This window comes from Opisthocomus hoazin, chromosome 11 (genome assembly GCF_030867145.1).
Source record: "Opisthocomus hoazin isolate bOpiHoa1 chromosome 11, bOpiHoa1.hap1, whole genome shotgun sequence".
Classification (NCBI taxonomy): Eukaryota; Metazoa; Chordata; class Aves; order Opisthocomiformes; family Opisthocomidae; genus Opisthocomus; species Opisthocomus hoazin.
In genome coordinates, this window is record NC_134424.1 from 4579398 (window position 1) to 4602424 (window position 23027).

At 43.6% G+C, this 23027-nt stretch overlaps 1 protein-coding gene across 2 annotated transcripts in view; it reads left to right on the forward strand.

Moving 5' to 3' along the window:
- The window catches only part of PDZRN3 (PDZ domain containing ring finger 3), a 153218-nt gene extending 138773 nt beyond the window's left edge, over positions 1–14445 (forward strand). For both annotated transcript variants that reach the window (XM_075432871.1, XM_075432872.1), the window contains 5 exons: positions 6461–6559; positions 7257–7319; positions 8151–8252; positions 9347–9463; positions 10460–14445. In XM_075432871.1, coding sequence (XP_075288986.1) covers positions 6461–6559; positions 7257–7319; positions 8151–8252; positions 9347–9463; positions 10460–12010 — 1932 coding nt within the window. In that variant the 3' untranslated portion in view covers positions 12011–14445. The remainder of the gene's footprint in view (positions 1–6460; positions 6560–7256; positions 7320–8150; positions 8253–9346; positions 9464–10459) is intronic.
- The last annotated feature ends 8582 nt before the right edge of the window (positions 14446–23027 follow it).

Below are 23027 nucleotides of genomic sequence, written 5' to 3' on the forward strand. Positions count from 1 at the left end.
TTTACTCTTAGCTTCCTTGCACTTCTGATTTCCCCGATCCTGGTCCTGCTAACAGTAATTTGTCACAGCAAGCGATGCTGACCCGTCTGTAGCTCTGTTCAAATCAGCAGCAGATTTATCAACAGCCTCAGAGGGAGCAGAGTTCAGTCGTTCGATGAGCATGAAGTTGTTCCCTTCTATAAAAGTGTTTGCAGGATCAAGGACTAAAACCCCATAAAAAGTTTGCAAGCTGTTCTCAGATTCTGCAGATCTGGTAGTAATTCATCTCTGTATACAAACGCAAATCAAAGTCAGGATAAAATCAAAGTGCCAGTAAGACAAATGCTGTTTAGCAGACTTCAAGGCCTCACTTTTCAAACAAGTGCCTTTTTTTTTTTTCTTAAACAAAAACAAATACAATATAGAGCTCAGTCTTAAGGGAAAATGTAGAACAAATTAGTATTTTCTGCCAGTACCTTTTCAAAACCTATCTTTTAGGAAATCTAATATTGTGGATGAATTATATAGCTTCCATTAGAAGGTCAACCAGTTGAGCTGAAAACAGTTTAAACACATGCACTTCAGTAGCCAGACGTTAATATGCCTTAAACCACAACATTAATAATTTTGACATTGATATAGTACTTGATGGCAAAAGGTGATCAGCTTAGAAGCACAGGGAGATGAACATTAGAAAACTCTCTGTAGCTTAATAGTATTCCTTAAAAACCACTACAGATTCTTGTTCAAGTTGTAGCGACTGTGATCAATGGTAAGGTCAAAGTGCTAACAGGGACTCAACTGGCAAGTTGCTTTTTTGTTTGCCTTTTGATAGATACGTTTTAAAAGACCACAAAGGCACCGTTTCATTGACTGTAGCAGGAATGTCTAAAGTAAGAAAGCCATCAAGTCAGCCTTCTGGGCTTCCAGGTCCATAAAATGTGCTTTGAATTTAAATCAGAAGCTCCTCATCTAAACTTTTATGGTCTATAACTGACTGCTTAGTGATTTGTAACAAGTAAACAAGACAAAAACAGCGAAATACCCAAGTTCACAACAAGCTTCCAATGTAAATATCCGTAGGAGGGAATTTATGCTGGCAGTATTGCCAAGACGCCAAAATTGTGTTCTCAGTTTTATCTCTCAACATTTATCTTAAAATTGACGACTCAGAGGTAACTGCCATATATTCCCTACTACAAAAATAAATAAATACCGTTTCTTTTCTTTTGAAGTTTACATGCCGCAAGGAAAGAGAGACTAAATCCTGAACTGCTATTTTATTATAAATTAAAAGTACATTCATTCTTCACAGAGGCCCAGCCAGAAGTCATTTCAGGTTCATAAAGGAAGAATAATGTCACTCCAGGATTCCCCAGCAGCATTATGCGTTGATATGTTTATTCAAACAAGCCTGCCCAGCTGTCAGACACACAGCCCGAGTCAGGGCTTTCTCAGTGTGTTCATTTTCTCAGATTACAAGGGAGAACATTTCACATCAAGAAGGGGGCTTCTTCTCTTGTGTTTGACTGTCTTTACCCTTTCCTATATGCGACTTGTACGTAGGTCTTGCTTTCTTTCCGAGTAGAGAACTGAACTCAGCTGAATGGCCAGCTGAGACTACGTACAGCTTGGAGATGACAAACTACATGAAGTGTTTGCTAACTGCTAGGAAATCTCCCTTCTGACACTCTCTGTCTTGGGCAGAAGTGAAGTCTCCACTTCTGGAGAAGGAGAACAGATTCATTCAAACAGGCTTTTGCCCTCCCAGCGCACAGCTCGCACAGTGTTCCCGGCGTGAAACCACAACATCTGATCAGCAAAAAAAATGAACACGCTGAGCACCAAAATCCCTGCTTCAAAATTAATACCTCGCTGCTTTTAGGAAACCATAAATAAAAGCTGAGTACCAGGGTTTCGAGCTCTCCCCTTTCATAAAATCTAGAATCATTAATGTTGGAAAAGACCTGTGAGATCATCAAATCCAACCATCAGCCCGTCACCACCATGCCTACTAAACCATATCCTGAAGCACCTTGTCTACACGTTTTTTGAACTTTACTGTACTTCGCTACTTCGGTTGAAAGTCTTCTTCCATTTCTCTGATAATCTATTTGCAAGAGAGGGGAGGAGGCAAGAGGGTAACTATTGGAACATGGGAATCAGTAGGCTTCATCACAGCCACTCTGCAATTTTTACTCCATCCTGGTTGTAAAGCATCTGAAAGCATCTTTTATGTGAATATATTTCTTCTCAATGGAAAACTCCTGCTCTGCAGGGAGTTGCACTCACCAGGAGCTTCTCAAAGCATTAGTGTGTCTCTGAATACAAAGGACCCCAGCCCTAGAAGTCCTGCTCAGGCGGTGATCGAATATGGAAAGGTTTAAAAAGCAGTACCTTCCTTCAGCCTCACAGCGGTACTTTCTGAGGCAAATATTTGTATATTCTTTGTTTGGAACAAACCCCAAAGTGGTAAAATATTTCAGCTTGCTGACAAGCTAATACTGAAAGGTGGTCTGCCCTTAGCTCTCTGGAGGGCTTCGACCTGGCCATAACACCTCTTACCACATGAGAAAGGTCTCAATCGTGGACCATCAGCTATCTGCTTGGCAAAGAGCCTGGGCATCCTGCAAGTTATCTTATTTAGGCATCCTAAGCCCCTTGTCATCAGGGCAAGATGCACTTTTTTCCAACCTTTCCCAGCACCGCTGACGAGTGAAGCCAGTCCAGCCTCTGTGGTCCATCAGAGAATTACCATTACCATCATAGAGCTGGGCTGGCACAGAAACCTCCGGGTAGATTTTCACTTCTTCTCTAGGACAAAGAATTTTGGAATGAAAATTGGAAAGAAAACCTTTTTTGTAAAATTTTCTTCTCTGAAAAGTGGAGGGGTGGGGTTTTGGCTTTTTGCCTCTGTTGAAAACCACATTTATGTGAAAAGACAAATGTGAAGATCACCTTCTTTAGCTTCAAGACAGCAAGAACAAGACTTTTCCTCTTGCTGTACTAGGGCCAGTTGCCAAAAGGTACTATGAAGGCCTCACGCAGAATAAAAGGAAATAGTTCTTTATATTTATTTCCCTGACATTCTTTTCTGGGTGAAACCTATTAATGGAGTAGGAAAAAAAAAGTGGGCCCTGCTGATCAGGTACCTCAGAAGTCAGCATGGAAAAAAGCCATTACTTTTTACAGAGACAAAAGGACAGAGTAGTTATCATGCAAGCTTTGGGTAATGCTTTCTGAATGTTTGAACTTTTTTCACCCAACCTTTTCAGATTTCTATGGTTCACTTCTGTCTTGTTAGAGAAAGGACTTTGATTTTTATAAATTTGCAGGCAGGCCATAATTTTAAATCAGCAGTACAATAATTCAATATTCTGCTGCAAATGAAGGATCTTCTGAGCTTATAGAGGTTAATTTACTATTATCACTTACTCCTAATTCATTATTATGAGCGATTGCAGGTATAATGTCATAGCACATGTTCATTGCTTCTTGTCTTGCTACAAATGCCATATGGATTTCGGTAACTAGCTCTCGGAGCCCTCCTTGGCTCTCCAGTTGGTACGGAGCCAACAATCTTTCAGACAGTTCTCTTGTGCAGGCTCTGTTTTGAAATAGCACACAAAAACTTCTCTTGAACGTCTCCCAAAATGTCACTTTTACCTGATCTAAAGAAGCAGATTTTAATTATCTGTGTGTGTAAAATTGGTGTCATATATGAAATTCTTACAGCTACCATGCTAATGCAGCCCTGACATTACTCTGTGGATCCCACCGTTGTCTGCTAATTCCTGCAGATCTAGACCAGGCGTTGAATACTTCAGCATCTCCCTTCTGCAGTGTAGGTGGCTGACACGCTTCGTATGATTTTATATGGAGTGCATGGCAAATAGTATGTGAGCCCCAACTGAACACTAAATATTCTTTCATCTCATGACCATGCCGTACACCAGACTAATCCGAAAGCGCAGGCGTCGAGCGAGGTCTCGGGACAGGACCCAGCGGCTGTGCTCCTGGCAGAACGCTGCAGGATCGGGCCCCAGGGCTCGCCAGGAGCTGGGCACAGAGGAGTGAGAAATGGCAAGTCCAGTGGCACTGCAAGCACGTGAGCTCGTGCCTTTAGGGTTCTGTAGGCCATATTAATTCCTAGAGTTTAATTAATTCCTGGTATGAGCTACCACAATACCTGTACTTGCAGGTGCCAATTTTGTGTTCTATTTTTCCTTTTCATGTATCCGTGCATCACACGGTCTCTACTCTGAACATGGGAAATAATCTTTGCTTTGAAGACTCTGGAGTTGGTTTTTCAACTCCAACTGGAATTGCACACTTTTATCTCTCAAATATTTCAAACCCTTATGATTACATTAAAATTTTATTGATGCAAAGACCCACAGAAAGCAGCTGTTCCTATCTTTAAGTACACAACATTATCATATTCAGGTAGCATCAAATCCACTTACTCTTTTCCTACCAAGGACTAGAGGGATTGTACCCAAGGGTAAGTCTGTCAACTAATTACTCATAAAAATTCAGGTTCTAAACACCTGCTCTAAGAAGTTTTTCTTTGCTTTAGCTTTTTGCTGCTTTATTTGTGAGTGTGTTTTTAAACAATATATATCTGTTTTCCTTTTAAAATATATAGCATTTAATTTACCAGATGATTTATTACCTTCTCATACATTAAAGGTGATGTCTTGGATGGTGCATTTTAAATGTAAATGGGCAAACTTACTGTGCTTTTTTTTTGTCATTTTATTTTTTTAATATTCTATATATTCTTCACTACCAGTATGACAAACAGTACGATGAGCTATAGCGCTAGTTTCTTACCACTATTTCATTGCTGTGTTTTCGAATAAGTAAACTATACAAAAACTTTCCTCAGGACATGAAATCTTTTTGTTAAAGTATGCAGGAAATATGGGGACCATTCTAGGCCTGAATTAGGCCCAACGCACAAATTCCCACCTCATCCCCAGTTCGCACCGTGATTAAATGCAGAATAAACACATTGACTGCAGTGGATTTCCCAAGGATCAAATGAGATCAGAATCAAATCCACTTTGTCTCATGTTTTCATCTGAAGAATTTCCACCTGCTCTCTAGAAAGCCCCAAAAGCTTTAGAAAGCTGAAAAAAAACCCCACTATTAAAGCATTGTGTTCAAATCTTTAAGTAACAAAAGAGGGAGAAAAAGAGCAGCAGTTCACCATGGATGCTATCGATTGAAACCATTTAAATACCATCTGAAATGTCACTGACATTTACAGCTACGTTTCTTTTTTAAAAAAAAAAAAAGAAATTACACATGTTGACAAGTAAATAACATGAGATTGCATGAGATCTTGGCAGCTGTCATCTAGACATGCCAATAAATTATTCATATCAGCTTGTTTTATTGTCTTGCCCCTTACAAATGGCATGGCGCAGGTCAAAACAGAGACACAGAAAATAACGAGTCGTGTTATCAGGACTGCTCCACTGGAACGGACGGGTCCGAGCCCAACACGCGGTACTACACCTCTACCTATGCAGAAACCTCCTTCCTCCCCATGGAGCATCCTCAGGGCTGACATCGCAGTCCCAACAAGCTGGTTAAGCGCATTAGGTTCCCTTAAGCTCCCGGGATGTCCCTTGGAAGCCAGAAGGCAGAGCTGAAAGATGCTACGCGGATGGTCATGCTGACTGCATGCCAGCCAGGAGCATCCCTCTGCTTGTGGGTATCTCCGTGGATTTTACAACCCCTTACACCAACTAGTGCCACAGAGCAGCAGAAATGAAGGAAAAAAAATACCCCGCATGAAATCCTCATAGCAAAACAGCTTAGAGGAAGAACATACATTTTTAAGATCACTTAAATGTCTCCAAGACTAACAAGACCCCCAAAGAGCACTTGGAATGATAAAACACGACCTGCTGAAACCAAACCTTGGCAAGATAGCGAAGAGCCTGTTCTATTTCTATAACCGATACCAAATGCTTTGCTGACAATATATTGATCTTCAGTCACACTTTTGAGAAACTTATTACATCATTTCATGAACATTCCACAAGTTAAGGTAATAGAGTATTATATTTTCCTCTGAAAAGCCAGAAAATTTCCCTGCTTATAAGGAAATATATATCAGCTGTGGCAAATATTGAAATCATACTCTATAAGTGTTTTAGCATTTGAAGTCTCACCGCTACATGAAATATAGGTAATTTTTCTTCTTTAAGATCAATAAAAGGTCTGTTTTCAAAATGACTTCATATTGATTGAAGGGTCAAAAACGCCCCGGGTATTGATTGTCTGCATATAATCACGTTTTGCTCAGTAAGTTAACCTCGTCTACAAGTGAAATGAAAAGAGATCCACTATATCACTTAAGCAAAATATTTTCATTGTACTTGAAAAATTGCTCCCATCAGTCACCAGTGTCTCACTGACAATGTATTTTCTTTTCCTTTTTCTTTTTGTTCTCTTTAAACCCCAGGAAGTAGATTTACACAGAGTGAACAGCCAGGACAAGCTCGGCCTTACTGTGTGTTACAGAACGGATGATGAGGATGACATGGGTATTTATGTCAGTGAGGTAAGCTTGAGCTGATTTCCATAAGATACAATTTGTCTTTCAAATTGCGGTGTGGGGCATTTGAGACATTTGTCTTCTGTTTGTACCATGTTCAGAAAACAGCCAGAATGCAGTAATTGGAAGAAATCTAATTATTTTGCCTTTTCTCCAAACAAAGTGAAATCCTGCATCCATTGAAGTCAAACTTCATTATATTAACATTTAGCGTTCATTTTTCCCCAACAGTCCCAGCATCCAATTTCTCCTGACGTTTTCAAAGTATTTTCACTATATTCCCCCCTTGAATTTTTGTAACCTAAAATCTTCCATTAAAATACATCACTTAGGACATAATCCTTCCTGTTCTGCGTGAAAAAAATGGTTCTAATCAGCGCACTGTGTTGCAAAGCAAAATGTTCAGTCATGAGGTAACTCGGTATGACGCAAACATGATAAACCCACATTTTCTGAAGACACATCTCAGGAAGAAATGTTGTGGTTTTGACTTCATCATTTTAATTTGCATTTCACTTTGTCTGACATAAGCAAGGAGAAGTCCTGTGATCACCAAGCGAGACGTTAACAGCCACAGCTGCCGCGGCAGTGACAGACTCACTGGCTTACAGTGTCAGTCATACCACCAACACTGGGTTTACGAGGGGAAGCAAGCACCGAGCTCTCAGACCCCCAAAGCACTCACAGTTCTCTTCTTTCGTAGATTGATCCCAACAGCATTGCTGCAAAGGACGGTCGACTCCGAGAAGGAGATCGCATTATTCAGGTATGCGTGTAGATGGCTGAAAGGCTGCTAACACACTAGAATCTGCTGCTGTGTCTTTATTTCAGTACAATTTCTACAAATCATTCCCTTCAGACTGGTATTCATACGCTTCCTTTTAAATTTCTGAGGCTATCTCGCTCAGATTTTGATAGCCCTCGCCAGGTAAAGCCCTGTATCGGCCCTACTCTGCAGGCTAAGGGTTTTGTCAGCAGATGTCCTGTTTCCAGCACGTATCCTGATACGCTTCCACTTTTAACTCTTCCTTCTACCCCAGAAACCCTCTATTTTGGCCCCGGTAATTATTCTTCTTTGCAGAATCTCTCCGGGCAGCCCTCTTTGTTCACAGGGATGTTCGGACTGGTTCAGCAGGCTGAACAGCCACCGCTGTGTGCCAGAACAAGTCGTCCTCTAAGTGCAACAACCCTGCACCATCAGGGCTTCATCAGATGTGGTCTGTCTTCTGCATAGGCACAAGGAGAGGTCCACACCCCGTTCAGTCTTTGGGAGCAGCATCCATAGCCTCACCTGCCCCACGCTAGGATGCTCCTGGGTCCTTTCCACCCACCAGACCTGATGTTAGGACTCTGCTCCCACCCAGCTCTCCTCCTCCAGTTTCTGTCCCCATAACAAGGCTCTGCGCATCGCATGCAGGGGTTTGGAACAGCTTCACATGTCCAAACCAACACGCTTGCCCAACGCTTCCCTGAACAGTACAGCTGGAGATAAGAACAGGGACTGGGCCATCCGGCCGTGCAGTGCTGTAGGGCTCATCTCAGCAGCATTCAGATATCCCCACAAAACGGTTTCACTCTGTTCCTCTTTTTTTTAAAGATCAATGGCATAGAGGTACAGAACCGAGAAGAAGCTGTGGCACTTCTCACCAGCGAAGAGAGCAAGAATATCTCCTTACTTGTTGCAAGACCAGAAATTCAGGTACAGTAGCAACAACAAAAAAAAACCTCTCTTGAGTCTTTTGAGTCTTAATTAAAAGAGTTGCTGTTTTGTAGAAAGCAGTTAGCATCTTTTGAAGAATGTTATCCTACCTAAATCTACCTAAAATCATATTATACAGTTTGATTCAACATATATATAGTCTAAAATAATGGAATTTAGCAGTCACAGTAGTTTTATATATGTTTTATATTAAAGTTCAATTTATAAGAAGTTCAGGAATTTATATATGCTGCAGTGCTATTACAGACACATCAGTGCAAGGTATTATGGATGGTTTCAAGCCATACCTTTGAAGAACATACTGAACTCTAATTCCTATAGCTATTGATTATTCATTCATTAAAACACCTATTATTTAGCCCTTTATACACCTTCTCTAAATGTAGTTAAATACTGTCAAGAGGCATCCTCAGCCATAAGAAAAGGCTGAACCTGATCCCTTTGCAAGGGCAGGATTAGCACAACAAAGATGTTGAACAGCCAGCCTGAGCGCTGCTGTTTGATCCGTCTCTGCTCCTGGTGCTCCCAGAGCAACCCTTGCCAATGCACCTGCAGACACGGGGTCAGGCTCACGACTATCCTGTTAGCCTCGATGTTTCTGGCCTTTCCTTTGGGGATAATTGAGGCTGGAAGGAGGAAAAAAAATAATAATAATCTTACAGACCCCCAACAAGCATTTTTCCCCTCTGGCCCTTGGCGCTGCCTCGCACATGGTTTGTTGAAGCTTTGGAATCTGGAGTGTTTTCATACATGCTAATAAGACACACACAAACCAAAACAGCCCCAACTCTTAGAATTATTTCCATGGATGAAAAGGCTGGGTTTGTTTCATATATAAAGGGCTGTTGAAGATAAAACCGTGCTGCTGGAGGTGGCTGGGGGGGAGGTAGGATGGTCGATACCCGCACTTAGCACAAGGAGATGTGTGCTCCTTCCCCAGACACGGCAGCACTGTCACAGGAAGGAATCTCCTAAGGTTTCCCAGTCGCTTTGCATGAAAAAGGAGCATAATTTATGTCAGTCTTCATTCTTCTGACAACATTTGGTTTGGCTTTCCCTCCCTTTACACATAGCTGGATGAAGGATGGATGGATGATGACAGAAATGATTTTCTGGATGACTTGCACATGGACATGTTAGAGGAACAGCACCACCAGGCAATGCAATTTACTGCCAGCATGCTTGAGCAGGTACTGCCCTTCTGGTGCGCGGCGGTGTCAAAACTTCACGTTGCACTCCATATTCCAATATTGAGCTTGACTGAATACACTCAGCGTCTTGAATGACGATCAAGGCAAAAGGACTGTCCGTAAAATCAAGATATTACATGACTATCTACAAAATTCAACTTGGGGACAAAAATGTTTTAAAATGTTACCTTTTTACTTTGCCCCTTATGACAACGTGATCGCAGTCCTCAGAAATCCACCGTTCTGGCTGTGGTCACCGAGAGAAGTCCGGGCTGGGTGTATGAGAGATCTAGCAGGCAGAGAGCTAACTTTGGAAATTTCCTATCAGATATGCGTGCACACACTGAAAACAGCCTGCTCCCCAAAACCTTAAAATACGAACGCAGAGCTCGGGCAAATGGCTGAAATAAGGTCTGCATATGGGGAGAAAGGCAATGAAAAAGCAAAGTTTATGCAGAGCCACAGATCTGGGCCTGCATTCCCCTTGGTTCTGCCATGGTTAACACAACGGTACAAGTTCATTAATAGTTTTTTGGGTTTTGTCGAGAGTTTTTTCTGTGGTGTTCTAAAACTCTACATCCTCTGCAGGAGCCACATTTTCTGAAGGGACGTATTCTCACTTTGGCACTGCAGAAGAACTGGATGCTTTTGCGCACCTAAGTGGGAGAAGAAACATTTTGAAAACGTGGCTTCTGCCACTGTTGCCTTGTAACTGAAAGCAGAGCTCAGGTTGTTCTGAAAAGGACACCCACCACGGCTGTGTTTTCAGTCCGTTACTGGTGTAAGTCAGTAATGGACTGAAATTCAGTCCATTACTGATGATGGTAACTAATGTTACCATTTCTACAAGTTCTTAATGATCTTTCCATACAATTACAAGACAAAGATGCAGGAAGGGTAACAGGTGACAGATTAAGACCACTATTAAAAGATAAACACCGTGAATTATTGTCCATGCAATAATTTCTCTTTCTCTCTTTTCATTGTTGCTGTTAGAAGAAGCATGAGGAGGATGGAGGTACCACAGATACAGCCACTATTTTATCTAACCATCATGAGAAGGACAGTGGCGTGGGGCGCACAGACGACAGCACTCGCAACGACGAGAGCTCCGAGCAGGAGAACAACACGGATGATCACACCACCTCCTCCAACACTTTAGGGAGCCAGAAGCAGCTGATGTACAGTCACGACACCCTAGGCAGTGGCGATATGCAGTTCAGCAACGAGTCGTTTATCTCGGCCGACTGCACAGACGTCGACTTCCTTGGCATCCCCGTAGACGAATGCGAGCGATTCCGGGAACTGCTGGAACTGAAGTGCCAGGTGAAGTCTGCCAGCCCCTACGGTCTGTATTATCACAACAGCACGCTGGATATGAGCAAAAGCGACCAAGAAAGCGTTGACAGAGAGCTGGAGATGCTGAACGAGGAGCTGCGCAATATCGAGCTGGAGTGCCTGAATATCGTGAGAGCTCATAAAATGCAGCAGCTGAAAGATCAGTACCGGGAGCCCTGGATGCTACACAACAGCGGGTTCCGCAACTATAACACAAGCATTGACATCCGCAGGCACGAGCTCTCAGACATTACGGAGCTCCCCGAGAAGTCTGACAAGGATAGCTCGAGTGCGTACAACACAGGCGAGAGCTGCCGAAGCACGCCGCTCACGCTGGAGATTTCCCCTGACAATTCGCTGCGCAGAACGGCAGAAGGCATTAACTGTCAAGGTAATGAGGGGGCAGTGGCATATAATGTCTCCCAAAAGAATTCATTTGCTAGCTCAGAAAGTCATGAATCCAGCGCTGGTAAATGCCATGCGTCTGCTAAAGATCCTGACCTTGGCAAGCAGCTGGAAAGCAAGGAGAGAAAAGCCAGTGATGGAAGCAAAAGCCCTACTCATGGTCAAAAACCTTCGGGCTCCTACGTCTCCCCGTACCATCACTCTCCGTACAAGCATGCTCATATTCCTGCCCACGCACAGCACTACCAGAGCTACATGCAGCTGATCCAACAGAAATCAGCGGTGGAGTACGCACAGAGCCAAATGAGCCTGGTGAGTATGTGCAAAGACTTTAACTCGAGCCAGAGCGAACCCAGGATGGAGTGGAAAGTGAAGGTCAGAAGCGATGGGACGCGCTACATTACAAAGAGGCCAGTCAGGGACCGGCTGCTGAGAGAGCGTGCCATAAAGATCAAGGAGGAGCGCAGCGGTATGACTACCGACGACGATGCCATCAGCGAAATGAAGATGGGCCGTTACTGGAGCAAGGAAGAGCGGAAGCAGCATTTAGTGAAAGCGAAGGAGCAGAGGAGGCGGCGCGAGTTTATGATGCAGAGCAGGTTAGATTGCCTAAAGGAACAGCAAGGTGCAGAAGAAAAGAAAGAGGTGAATATCATTGAACTGAGCCACAAAAAAATGATGAAGAAGAGAAATAAAAAAATCTTTGACAATTGGATGACGATCCAAGAACTGCTAACCCATGGAACAAAGTCACCAGACGGCACACGGGTGTACAATTCCTTCCTGTCAGTGACTACTGTATAATCACCCTCGCTAAATTATGTACAGACAACACTACCATTGGGGTAGAAATCAATGCCTCGTTCAATGTGGCAAGATTTTTGTATATAAGATACGGTCATCGAGTTTATAGTTCAAATACTGAACTCTACAACTGTGGGTGCCAGGATCTCCGTTACGAAGTGGAGAGGAAGCTTGCCCAGCTCCTTCAGCGGCAATATCAGCAGTGCTTTTTGGAATACTGATTGTACTTTTTTACTTGTTACCTTTTACATGAAGTGTTTAAATATCAGAAACGTATTAACCATACTTACACAGGTAATTTGCTTAAACTATATTCATATTAAAAGGTACCCATGCTTTTCTTTACCTAAAAAAAAAAAATATGCAAAAAACCCACAAAAGCAACTGCACATATGTATTTTTTGTGAAACCATATTTTGTGATATTATTTTGCTGTTGTTCACTTCTACACAGAGTGCTGTTTAACGATATTTAGCTCAAGGTTTAAACTCAGAATTAGAGCCATTCTCTTGTAATATTTAACATTTATCAAACAGCAGTTTTTAGAGTTAAGCTCAACATTTAAACATTTTTCTTTTTAAGGTTTCTGAAGAAAGTATGTAGGTTTCATCTGAAAAGCCTGAAGCAAAGTACACTATACTGCAGCTTTAAAGGATTTTAAAGCATGTTTGCCAATGTTGCAACCTCTTGAAGAAATGTGCATGTACAGCTGATTTGTTTATATAAGACAGTTTGTGGAATTTGAGAAGCCCATGGTAGTAACTGTTTGCTTTATAGATTTGAATGTATTGAATTATTAAAGCAGTTTCATGAAACCATCATTAGCTACAAACGTTACCAAGTAAAATGAAGTAAAATAAATTATTGTTTTATATTTCAAACTCTTCTAAATTCTTTTGCCTCCCTTCTGGTTTCACCACGTAGAGTGCTCTTCCCTCGAGCGTAGCTCCTGTGCTGCAGGAATGCCCGGACGGCCGACCGGAGTCGAGCCCAACAGAATAATCTGCGTCCTGACTTTGGGGGGAATTTGGACTGAGGGTTTCTAGAGGGAAGAGGCAAGAGAGAAGTACAAGGAAGATCAAGAGTAGAATCAAGGAAGATCAAGAGTAGAATCAAGCAATGTGTAACTCACAAGGCATTTAAGATGACCTAGAAGTGAGAAAGAAATAGGCCTTCTGCTCTCCTGTTGTGCTTTGCTTTGTGGTTTCTTACCGGTAATATAAAACCCACCTACAAACTTGAGTGTGGGTTTACATTAAAAACAGACAATACATAAATTAAAGCATATATAAATTAAAGCAAATAAATATGTAAGTTGGAAGAGATGGTGAAAAAGAGAAAATTAAATGTCAAAGAACTATCCCACTCCTTTTCTTGTCTTCTATTTCTAATGAGGAATTCAGATATAAATTGGAGCATCCTGTTGGATAAAGTAGACTCGTTATGAATAGCTCCCAGATTCTCCACCCCCCTCCCTTTTCCCTTGCCCCCACAGAAAACTTGCTCCCAAACCCTTCTAAGTTTTTTGTTCTGGACTCTTCTGTCATAACTATACAGAGCAAAAATTATAATCTTAATGATAGAAGTGACAAGTTGGAAGGGGAGAAACTAACAACTTCTCAGTGCCTATCTTGTCTAGTTTCAAGAACCAAACAGATTTGTTCTGAGTTTTTTCCACTCCCTTTGTCGATTAGCACTGAATTAGCATTGAATGTACATTGACCATATTCCAGAGTAAATTCTTTTACATACCTAAAAATGCATCTTCAGCCCATGTACATTGTCACTGCCCCTTGAAATCTGATACTCAAGTCAATAAACCTCTGTATGTTTATCTTCAAATGATATTTTCCTTTGGGATAAAGCACTAGTCCTACTGCAGTCTATGAAAGATTTTCTATTGACTTTGTTAGAGCCAGGATTTCATCCTGACAGCCATTAGCATTGTGAGTGGTTCAACATCAGACGCTTGCTGTCTCTGTCTCAAATCTGCTTTACCCCCAGCTCATGTTCTGTTCATCCCAACTGCAGGCGTGAGAGCCAGAGCAGAATATTGCCTCTCCTAAAGCTCAGAAACGTAGATGCCCAGGCAGAGCTGTGATTATTGCAGAATCACAATCCTTAAACCAGCCATGAAAAGACAGCTAAGCCAGCTGTAGTCTACCTGAAAATACTAGAGAAAAATCTGAAATGCTCTAATAAGGAAGAATTATCATCAAGGTGTTCCTCACAAAAAATAAGCTTTTTTTGGAGTAAATTCACAGGTAACGGTAACTTTAGGCATCAGTTACATAAATGCTGAGAGTTGTATGCATGTGTGTAACATCAGAAACATATTTGGGAATTCAAGTGTGATGCGTAGAAATTACATCAAACCATCAACAGTATAAAATTTACATTCTTTAAGATGCTGAAATAAAATTTTTGGCCAAGAATTATTCTCACACCTTTGAGTTTTTCCTCACTACATACTACTCATACATTTGTTGTTACTTCGGTCAGTTAAAAATCACATCTCTCCTTTAGTATTATGATTTATTAACTAGCATCAGTTCACAGAATCCATCAGTTATCCTGGAAATCCAGGCAAAGGCTTTGCATACTGCAGATTTTCCTTCTCCCGTCTCAGTTATCACACGCCCTTTTTCATTGCCTTATCAAAGTACTTAATGCAGTGTTGAAAAGTGAGATTTGGGGTCTTTCTGTTACTTGTAAGGAAACACTGGAAATTACCATCACGTTAGTCCAAACCTGACCTCATTACAGTGAAATGAATTGGACTAGAAAAAGCAGCCTTTGATGCCTAAGAGGAAATATTTCATCCAACAGCTTTTCTAAAAATTGCATTATAGTACCTACTGCAGTGCTTAAAGCGAACAACAGAAATTGTTGTTCTAGTTGCCTGCAGGACACCTCATGTAAGAAATCCCCAAGATTGCATCTCCCATCTTACCACAGGCTTTACCCAAAACCAAACGCTCCCCAGAAACTGCTGCGCACCCCTGCAGGGCACAGCCACCCTCGCAGCCCGGGGTCTTGTCCCACAGCAAGATGCTGACTCAGCGATTGCCAAGCAGCCTGAGAGTTTTTACCAGAGCCCCTCGCACAGCCCGTGTGCGCAGCTCGCCGGGGGCTCTCACGCAGCCCTTACTCATTCCGACTGCCCCACGCCCGTCTCCGATTTTGCCGGGGTAGGGGTGCCCAGCTACAGACCAGCACCTCGGTCCCCATCCTATGGGTCTGGGCAAACCAGAGATGTAAGTGGATGCAGGTTGGTGCAGCATTTGACCTGATTCTTTGCAATAAAATTAGGCTCTGGGTCAAACTGGGGTCAGTCTCCCTACATTGCAGAACATCTCCCAGACATAAGGTCTATTAAGAGTGTAAAATACTTCTTTGCAAATAGGGTTTAAATCAGCGTGGAATCACCCAGTTTAGATGTGCGCTGAAATGGGAAAGCCCTGAACCAAACCTAACAGCATTTTTCGGTAAATTGAAAGAAGAGAACTTGCACATTAGGGATGGCAAATAAAATGAGGTAAGACTACATATTGCCTAGGGACTACTGGTTGGAGAACTAATTAGGATTATAAACTGAAAGTATGTAAATTAACCAAATATAATTATCTGCTAGTGGCCTTTGGAAATAGGTTACAGGATACTTGTTAGCAAAATCGCTCAAGTGCCTGGAAGCTATACAAAGCAAGACATAAGCAATTTAAACTCCTCTTTTTGTTTTATTTTCAATTGTTTTTCAAGCAGTCATTGTATTAAGGATTTATTGGAACATAAACTAATTAGAGAGAAAACTCAAAAACCAAAAGTAAGACAGAAAGTGTCACAGCAGATGCTGTACCTCTGTCCCAAGACCCCTGGTTTTATTAAACGTAAATTCTTTAACGTGACAAAATAGCAAAGATTCTGCTGGGGGTTTCATCCCAGCAGCTTCATTTCTCCATGAGAACAGCTTCCATGAGCTTCCAGCCAGAGCTAATCTGGAGAAGCGGTGGCTCTCTCGCACGCGTACAGCTTCTCAGCCGCACAGGGTCTATGAAGATGCGTTCGCTGTTCAGATGCAAGCACGCAGAATTAATGCCCCTTGCCTCGAAGTGCCTGTCAGGACGCTAAGTAGGACTAGATTCAGGGGCTCCTGCGGGGAAAGCTTCTCCTTCCCAGCTCATGTCATCAGAAACTGGAGACTGGCCACTGGAGAGACTGATAGTGTTTGGTAGTCGAGACAGTGATATACCCTAGCCATTGGGGAAAAGCTAAAGGGGGGGAGGTCACATGTAAATACTAGCGGGGCTGATTTCACGCTCAAGCATGAGAGCTTTAATACACAGGCCTGACACAAAGCCCCCTTACGTGATCTGAAAGACTCCAAGCAATCACAGAAGATTTAAAAACAGGCTATTCACTTACATAGTTAATTATCCTAAGCTGTATTAATGAAGGATATGAAGAGAAGGGCCGTCACAGCTTTGTATATGGGAGCAGAACTGGATTTTCTGCTGCTAGCCATTCCTCCCATGTGCCTTCTAATGGTCACTGCTTAAAAAAATGCTCATCCTGCAGCCCTGCCAAGCTGTACCCCTACTGAATCTCCAGGAGAGATCTGTGCCAGAGCTCCTCTTGCACAATAAATTATGCAGCTTTGTTGCAGGACTGATCATAAACCCGCTAATGGCCAGGTTTGCTATTTGGCATGGACGGCTCCGAAGGGTGCTGGTGTCAACTCCTCCTCACAGGTCCTAAAACTTCTTGCTGGAATCCTAAAATGCCCAAGACACTGGAAACATTCTCATTTCTGCAGCACAAAAAGATGCAATTGCTTAATCTGAAAACTCAGCAGAAAAAGCAAAACTGAAATGAACTAAAAACTACTTGATTCAATCTGCCAGTATTGAATATTGAGAATTAAAGCTTCATCCGAGTCCTGGTACCTGAATTAGTGCATCAACCTCATGGATCTAAGAGCATAATTGCAATGCCCTTTACTGATCCAGTCCAAAATGGCAACAAAGTCCTACCAGTTTCCAGTGAAAAACCGTGTTATCTGAGAGACAGAGCGTTTCTCAGAGGAGATTTAACCAAAGCAATTATTAATGAAAATAATAACCAGGTAACAATGTTCCAATTAGTGTTTTAATTTACAAAAATATAATGCCAATATTATAAAAATCAGTGTAACTCCACTGCAGTCAAAGCCCAAATAAATATCTGCGCTGATAGTCTTCCTTTTTCCTTCTGTGCAAAAACAAAGTCATTTTTAAAAGACAACTAAATTGTCCATTACCTTCTTCAAGAACCTCCATGCATACATGAAAAATCAAGTCAAAGCAAGCCCAAGCAGCCCATACCTATTTCTCCCAGCAGACGATGTTCGCCTTAGGTCATGCGCTTCTCACACCCTACTCCCATCTCTCCGCTGTCTGGGAAAAATGAGTCAGCGAAGTCAGAAAGGGACCAGAAAGAACAATCCCCACAGTCTGTCAGCTGGGTCTGGGCCCAGCTGTGACCAGGGATCAATTACATCTGCAGGAAATTACATATGTAACACAAAAAAAAGCCAAGTCTGGCTCTGCTGCTACGTTTTGATTTTGTGTTTAGTCTTAAGGACCAGAAAAGGACCTGGTCCATCTCCCATATGATATGATAAGCACATAATATTCTATGCTACATTATAAATGTGCTCTGTTGGGACTCGGAAAATCCCCTAAGGACTGGAAATGTCTTCATTTCTATGGCATAAAAAGATTAAATGGCTTGCTCTGAAACCAAGGTAGGAGACTCTATGATAAAACAACAACCCTAAAGAATGGCACTTGTCCAGAACCAAGGGGTCAAAATCAAAATGCTGACAAATCCAAAACTGCAGAAGTGCAAAAGGGCACGACAGCTTGGGCAGCTGGGTCATGGACCGCGCAGTCTGGCCACGAGAGAACACTTGGTCTGTCCTTTTAGTGTGCCATGGAGGAACTTTAAAGGTAATTTCTCTGACAATCCATCCTTTTTATGTTAAGCAACTGCAGGACCATGCAACAGGGAGCCCCATTAACTGAGAATAAGAACTTCTCTGTAAAAGTGAACTTTTGCTGACCTTCTCTCAAAGAAAATACTTTATCATATCGGAGTGCGGGCCTCCCAGGTGTCACGGCGAGGCTCGGACTGGGCGGGATTCCATTGTCCCTGTTAGGAGAGCCAGCTTTGATTTTCGATAATCCATCCTTCGGCTTAGCTGGGCTTTGTTAGCTTAGAATGCCATATACAAAGACTCCCCAAAAGGCAAATCCAGCTATAATTGTTTAATAAAAGTAAATCAAAAGGCTGCAAATTGAAGGCGCCCAAGGTTTGTCAAATTTCTGTTTAGCTCCAGTTAAATGTAAGCATCCAACATTTACTAGTCCTTAGGGCTCAGGGTAGCAGCCAAAATAAAAGCGGTAAGGTCACATCCAAATAATTTCCACGAGAAACACAACTCAGTTATGCCATAAGGTCCAGCAAGCACAGATGCCAGAGGTAACAAAAACCAAAGCCAATTTTGCAAAGCTATTCCAGAAAACACTTCTCTGCTCTACTGCATCTGAACTCGCAAAGACACTCCACAGCCTTCTCCACAAACTGAGCTCAAGGCAGAGGCAAGCATTACATGATTACTTGGTAAAAAAACTATCTCTACTAAGGAAAGTCTGAACCTTGCTATACGTACAACCACACAGCTTTCTCCTCTGTCAGTTTTTCAATAAGGCTAGAAGTTTTTGCTTCATTTATTCTTTCTAGAAATCTTTGTGGGCATCTCTCCATGCATCTGTACTACAGAGTAATCGAGGCTGGAAGGGAGCTCTGGAGATCGTCTAGACCCATCCACCACTCAAACACGACATTATCAAGGATCACTAAACACAATATAAACAAACAAATAAGGTGCCACAGCATGCTGATTTAAGGCAAAGCCCAAAGGCACAATGCACCAGTACAGGCTCGGGGCAGAGCTGCTGGAGAGCAGCTCTGCGGAGAGGGACCTGGGTGTCCTGGGGGATGACAGGCTGACCATGAGCCAGCAGCGTGCCCTAGATGCCAAGGCGGCCAATGGCCTCCTGGGGTGCAGTAGGAGGAGTGTGGCCAGCAGGTCGAGGGAGGTTCTCCTTCGCCTCTGCTCTGCCCTGGTGAGGCCCCATCTGGAGTGCTGTGTCCAGTTCTGGGCTCCCCAGTTCAAGAAAGATGAGGAGCTACTGGAGAGTCCAGCGGAGGGCTACAAGGATGAGGAGAGGACTGGAGCATCTCTCCTATGAAGAAAGGCTGAGGGAGCTGGGCTTGTTCAGCCTGGAGAAGAGAAGGCTGAGAGGGCACCTTAAAAATGCCTATAAATATCTGCAGGGTGGGGGTCAGGAGGATGGGGCCAGACTCTTCTCAGTGGTGCCCAGCGACAGGACAAGGGGCAACGGGCACAACCTGAAGCAGAGGAAGTTCCAGCTGAACATGAGGAAGAACTTCTTCCCTCTGAGGGTGATGGAGCCCTGGCCCAGGCTGCCCAGGGAGGCTGTGGAGTCTCCTTCTCTGGAGATATCCAAGACCCGCCTGGACGCGGTGCTGTGCAGCCTGCTCTGGGTGACCCTGCTTCAGCAGGGGGGTTGGACTGGATGATCCACAGAGGTCCCTTCCAACCCCGAACATTCTATGATTCTGTGAATGAAGCAGGCACTGAAAGAGGGGGTAACAGTTTCAACACAGGCTGTGCCTTCCTTCTCCACAAGCATTTTCTGACAGACACCAGAGCACGCCCTTCATGTCCTAGTCCTGAGAGGCTTTTCATCAAGCACCCTAAGTACCCGCTGTCCTACTGCAAAAAATGGCAGGGTTGCAGGTTTTAGAAAGGTGACGTGAGTGGCCCTTGGGGCATGGGATGGGGCAGTACCTGCACTAAGAGTCCTTTGGGTCCTGGGTCCCTGGTAGGCAGCACGGTGGCACTGTCCCTGTCCCCAACAGTGACCCCAAGCACAGCTGGTTCGTGAGGCCAAGGAACAGGAATAAGGCTCTAGCATCACGCTGCAAAACTGTTGTACCACAGCCCTCAATGGGCTCAGGCGCGAGAAGAGCAGCAGTTGTGGAAGGCTGTACTTGACACGCAAGACTTGGCAGATGGGTTTGTATTCATCCCCTTAAAACGTCAGCACTGGAAGCAGCGCACACCCCACACGCCCGGAGCACAGAGCAGGTTACACGCCTTCAGGCGTGCGCACAACAGTATTGTTGCTTTGAATTATTCAGGCTGGGGAAAAAGTCACATTATTAAGAAAAAGTAATAACCACCACATAACGCATCTGCTTGTATCTGTGAGGCACACACATGCCAGCTCTTCTCCTTCCCGAGTCCCAGGACGGTTTCTAAGTCCTGTGGCTGAGCATAAACAGCGCCAGTCCCCCAGTGGAAGCTTCACTTGACTTTACGGGACAAGGAGCAGACCTTGCTGAAGAAAAGTAGCTTCACTCATCAGCATTAACAGCTTATATATCAAACGCTCACACACAGACGAGAAACAAAACCAAAGCTAGAAAACCCTTTCACCATGTATTACACTAATGTAGCATCTGTCATTTTCAAAACTAAGTCAGAATAAATGTGGCAATTTCAGTTGCCTGCATGTGGCTGTTGATGAGTGCAGAGAAATATTTCCAAATTAAATGGATGAACATCCATGTGGCTAAAGTAGCACAAATAGGACTGGGCACAGCTGGTACTTTGTCTCCTAACACGGAGATTAGTGCCATCAGCAGGGGCACACGAGCCCAAAAATGCAGTAATTCTGCTAAATAACAAGTGCCTGCCAAAGGACTTGTATATTCCCAGCACAGCTTTAAACCTCAAGTCATCACCAACATCTGAGGCAACGAGGTTGCCTTAAAAATGCCGTTCAGGTTTTGTTCTCTCCGCTGTCGGAGGAGGAGGTTTGCTTCCAACTCAGGTTACCCACGCGCCAACCCACAAGCAGTAGCAATGGACCCCAGCAAAGCAGCTCATAATATTCTCCTTCTTATTTAAACTATTCCACCAACCCTTCCAACATCTCTCACCTTCCTGGTTGATCAGTTCAGGTAACAACAATCTTTAGTTAAAAACCAACAGGAACATGACTTACATTTACAAGGTCAGTGAGCAAGCATTATCGCTCATCTGGAAAAGTACTAAAATTTTTTTTAAATCCATTTGGACCGAATTAAGAATCTTCACTCCAACTATGCTCACAAATGCAGCCAGTACTTTATTATAAGGTAAGTCAATACTCTTTGAAGACTGATACATGAAGTAGACCTCATGTGCTTGTGGTCCTCACATACACAGACGGCTGTGGCAAGCCAAGGGGAATGGCCTGCTCCTGGGCAGAGGCACCCCTGTTGTTCTCCTCTGCTGAGGAAGAACTGCTCCAAAGCACTCTGTGCCCGATGAAGCTACACGATGCAGCAGGGCTAAAAAGGATTAGAAATGAGCACCTACGCTGAAGAAGAAAACCTTACAAAAGGCAGCAACTGCAAGCCTTTCACAGGCTCTGTGTTTTAGCTTGTGACTCCTGTTGGGCCAGTCTGAAGTTTGTCCTCTCAGGAACGGCAGTCCCGTGGGAGGCCTACAGAAGGGCAGATCTTCAGGACTGTCAGGCTGAAGCAGTCAGATGTCAAGAGGAATTCAGCCAGGACAGGAGGTGACCAGCTAAAAAAACACTAGCATTCAATAAAGCATCTGTAGTCTGCTCATTCAGGCAATGATCGCCGTGCTCCAGTCGCTGTTTGCTGGTCCCAGAATAACCAAACTTCTTCACGCACACGGCCACAAAGGTGCGCTTGTCTGAACACTGACACAAAGGCCCTTACTCATCCAGACCACCAGGCATATGGAAACACTACAACGGGTAATTTAGAAGGCCACAACAGGTTCCACCATTTCACTGACTTACGAATTGAGAGGAGCAAGGACCCTTCAGAACAGGTGAATCCAGTTACAGTTCTCGTCTTGCTTGATGTAAAGCTGCCAGCTTAATGGGACGAAAAATGGGCTGAGGTTAAGATATGGGATAGAAGACAGCGACAGAACTTGGCCACTGACGCTGAAGCTGGGAAGGTACCTGAATGAACATGCGCATCATGGAGGAGAGTGGCCACACACAGCACATCCTTCCCACCTCCGAGGGTGGCTGCAGCCATCAGGGCAACCTAGGAACAGTCCTTGTTCCACACACACACACGCACTCAAACACCCTGACGCTGGGGAACCTGCTTTGCTTGTCAAGACAAAGCCCAGACACCACCGGGGACAGGACCTGGCTGAGCAAGGATTTAAGTCGGATCCGTATCCCAAGCAAGTTCCCTTTCCATAGGACTCTTGTGCGCTCCCTCTCCATCCAAACAACATTTAACTTTTTGTACAGAAGAAGCCAAACTGCAGAGAGCACTGACTGCAGCGTATGCCTGGGGTGCCTCACTCAGAACCCGAGTTTCAAATCTCAGCCTTCCCAGGCTATTCATAGGTAGCTCTCACCCTCTCCCTTCAGCCAAGAAGTCCTTCCCGAGTCTTAAAACGTCCAGAGTGAAAGCTCAGACAGCTTCATCTCCCCGTCCCCCGCCTAAAGTTCCAGTTTTCAAGAACAAGCATTTTACAATGGAAGAATGTTTTGCTGAAAACCACTGTTCACTTCAGTGCCCATGATCGAGAATACATGTAAAAACACCTCCACCGATCTGAACAAGGAGCGTCCATTCTCACCCACCACAGGCCCAGGAACCTAATGAGTTTCAGAGGGCAGTTGTTAGAAAAGAAGGTGAAGCTTTCAGCCTCTACCCTCATATCTTCCCGAGACCATCATTTGCTACATCACAACCCTTTTTGTTTGCTCACAGTACACATTTGACAAAGAAGTCCAGCGAAAAGCAGTAGCAGAAGAGTTCAGTAATGAGATGACAAAAAAAACAATATGAGGGTTGTTGGGCTACCAAGACAGTGAGTTAAACATTGTCGTTTAAAAAACAG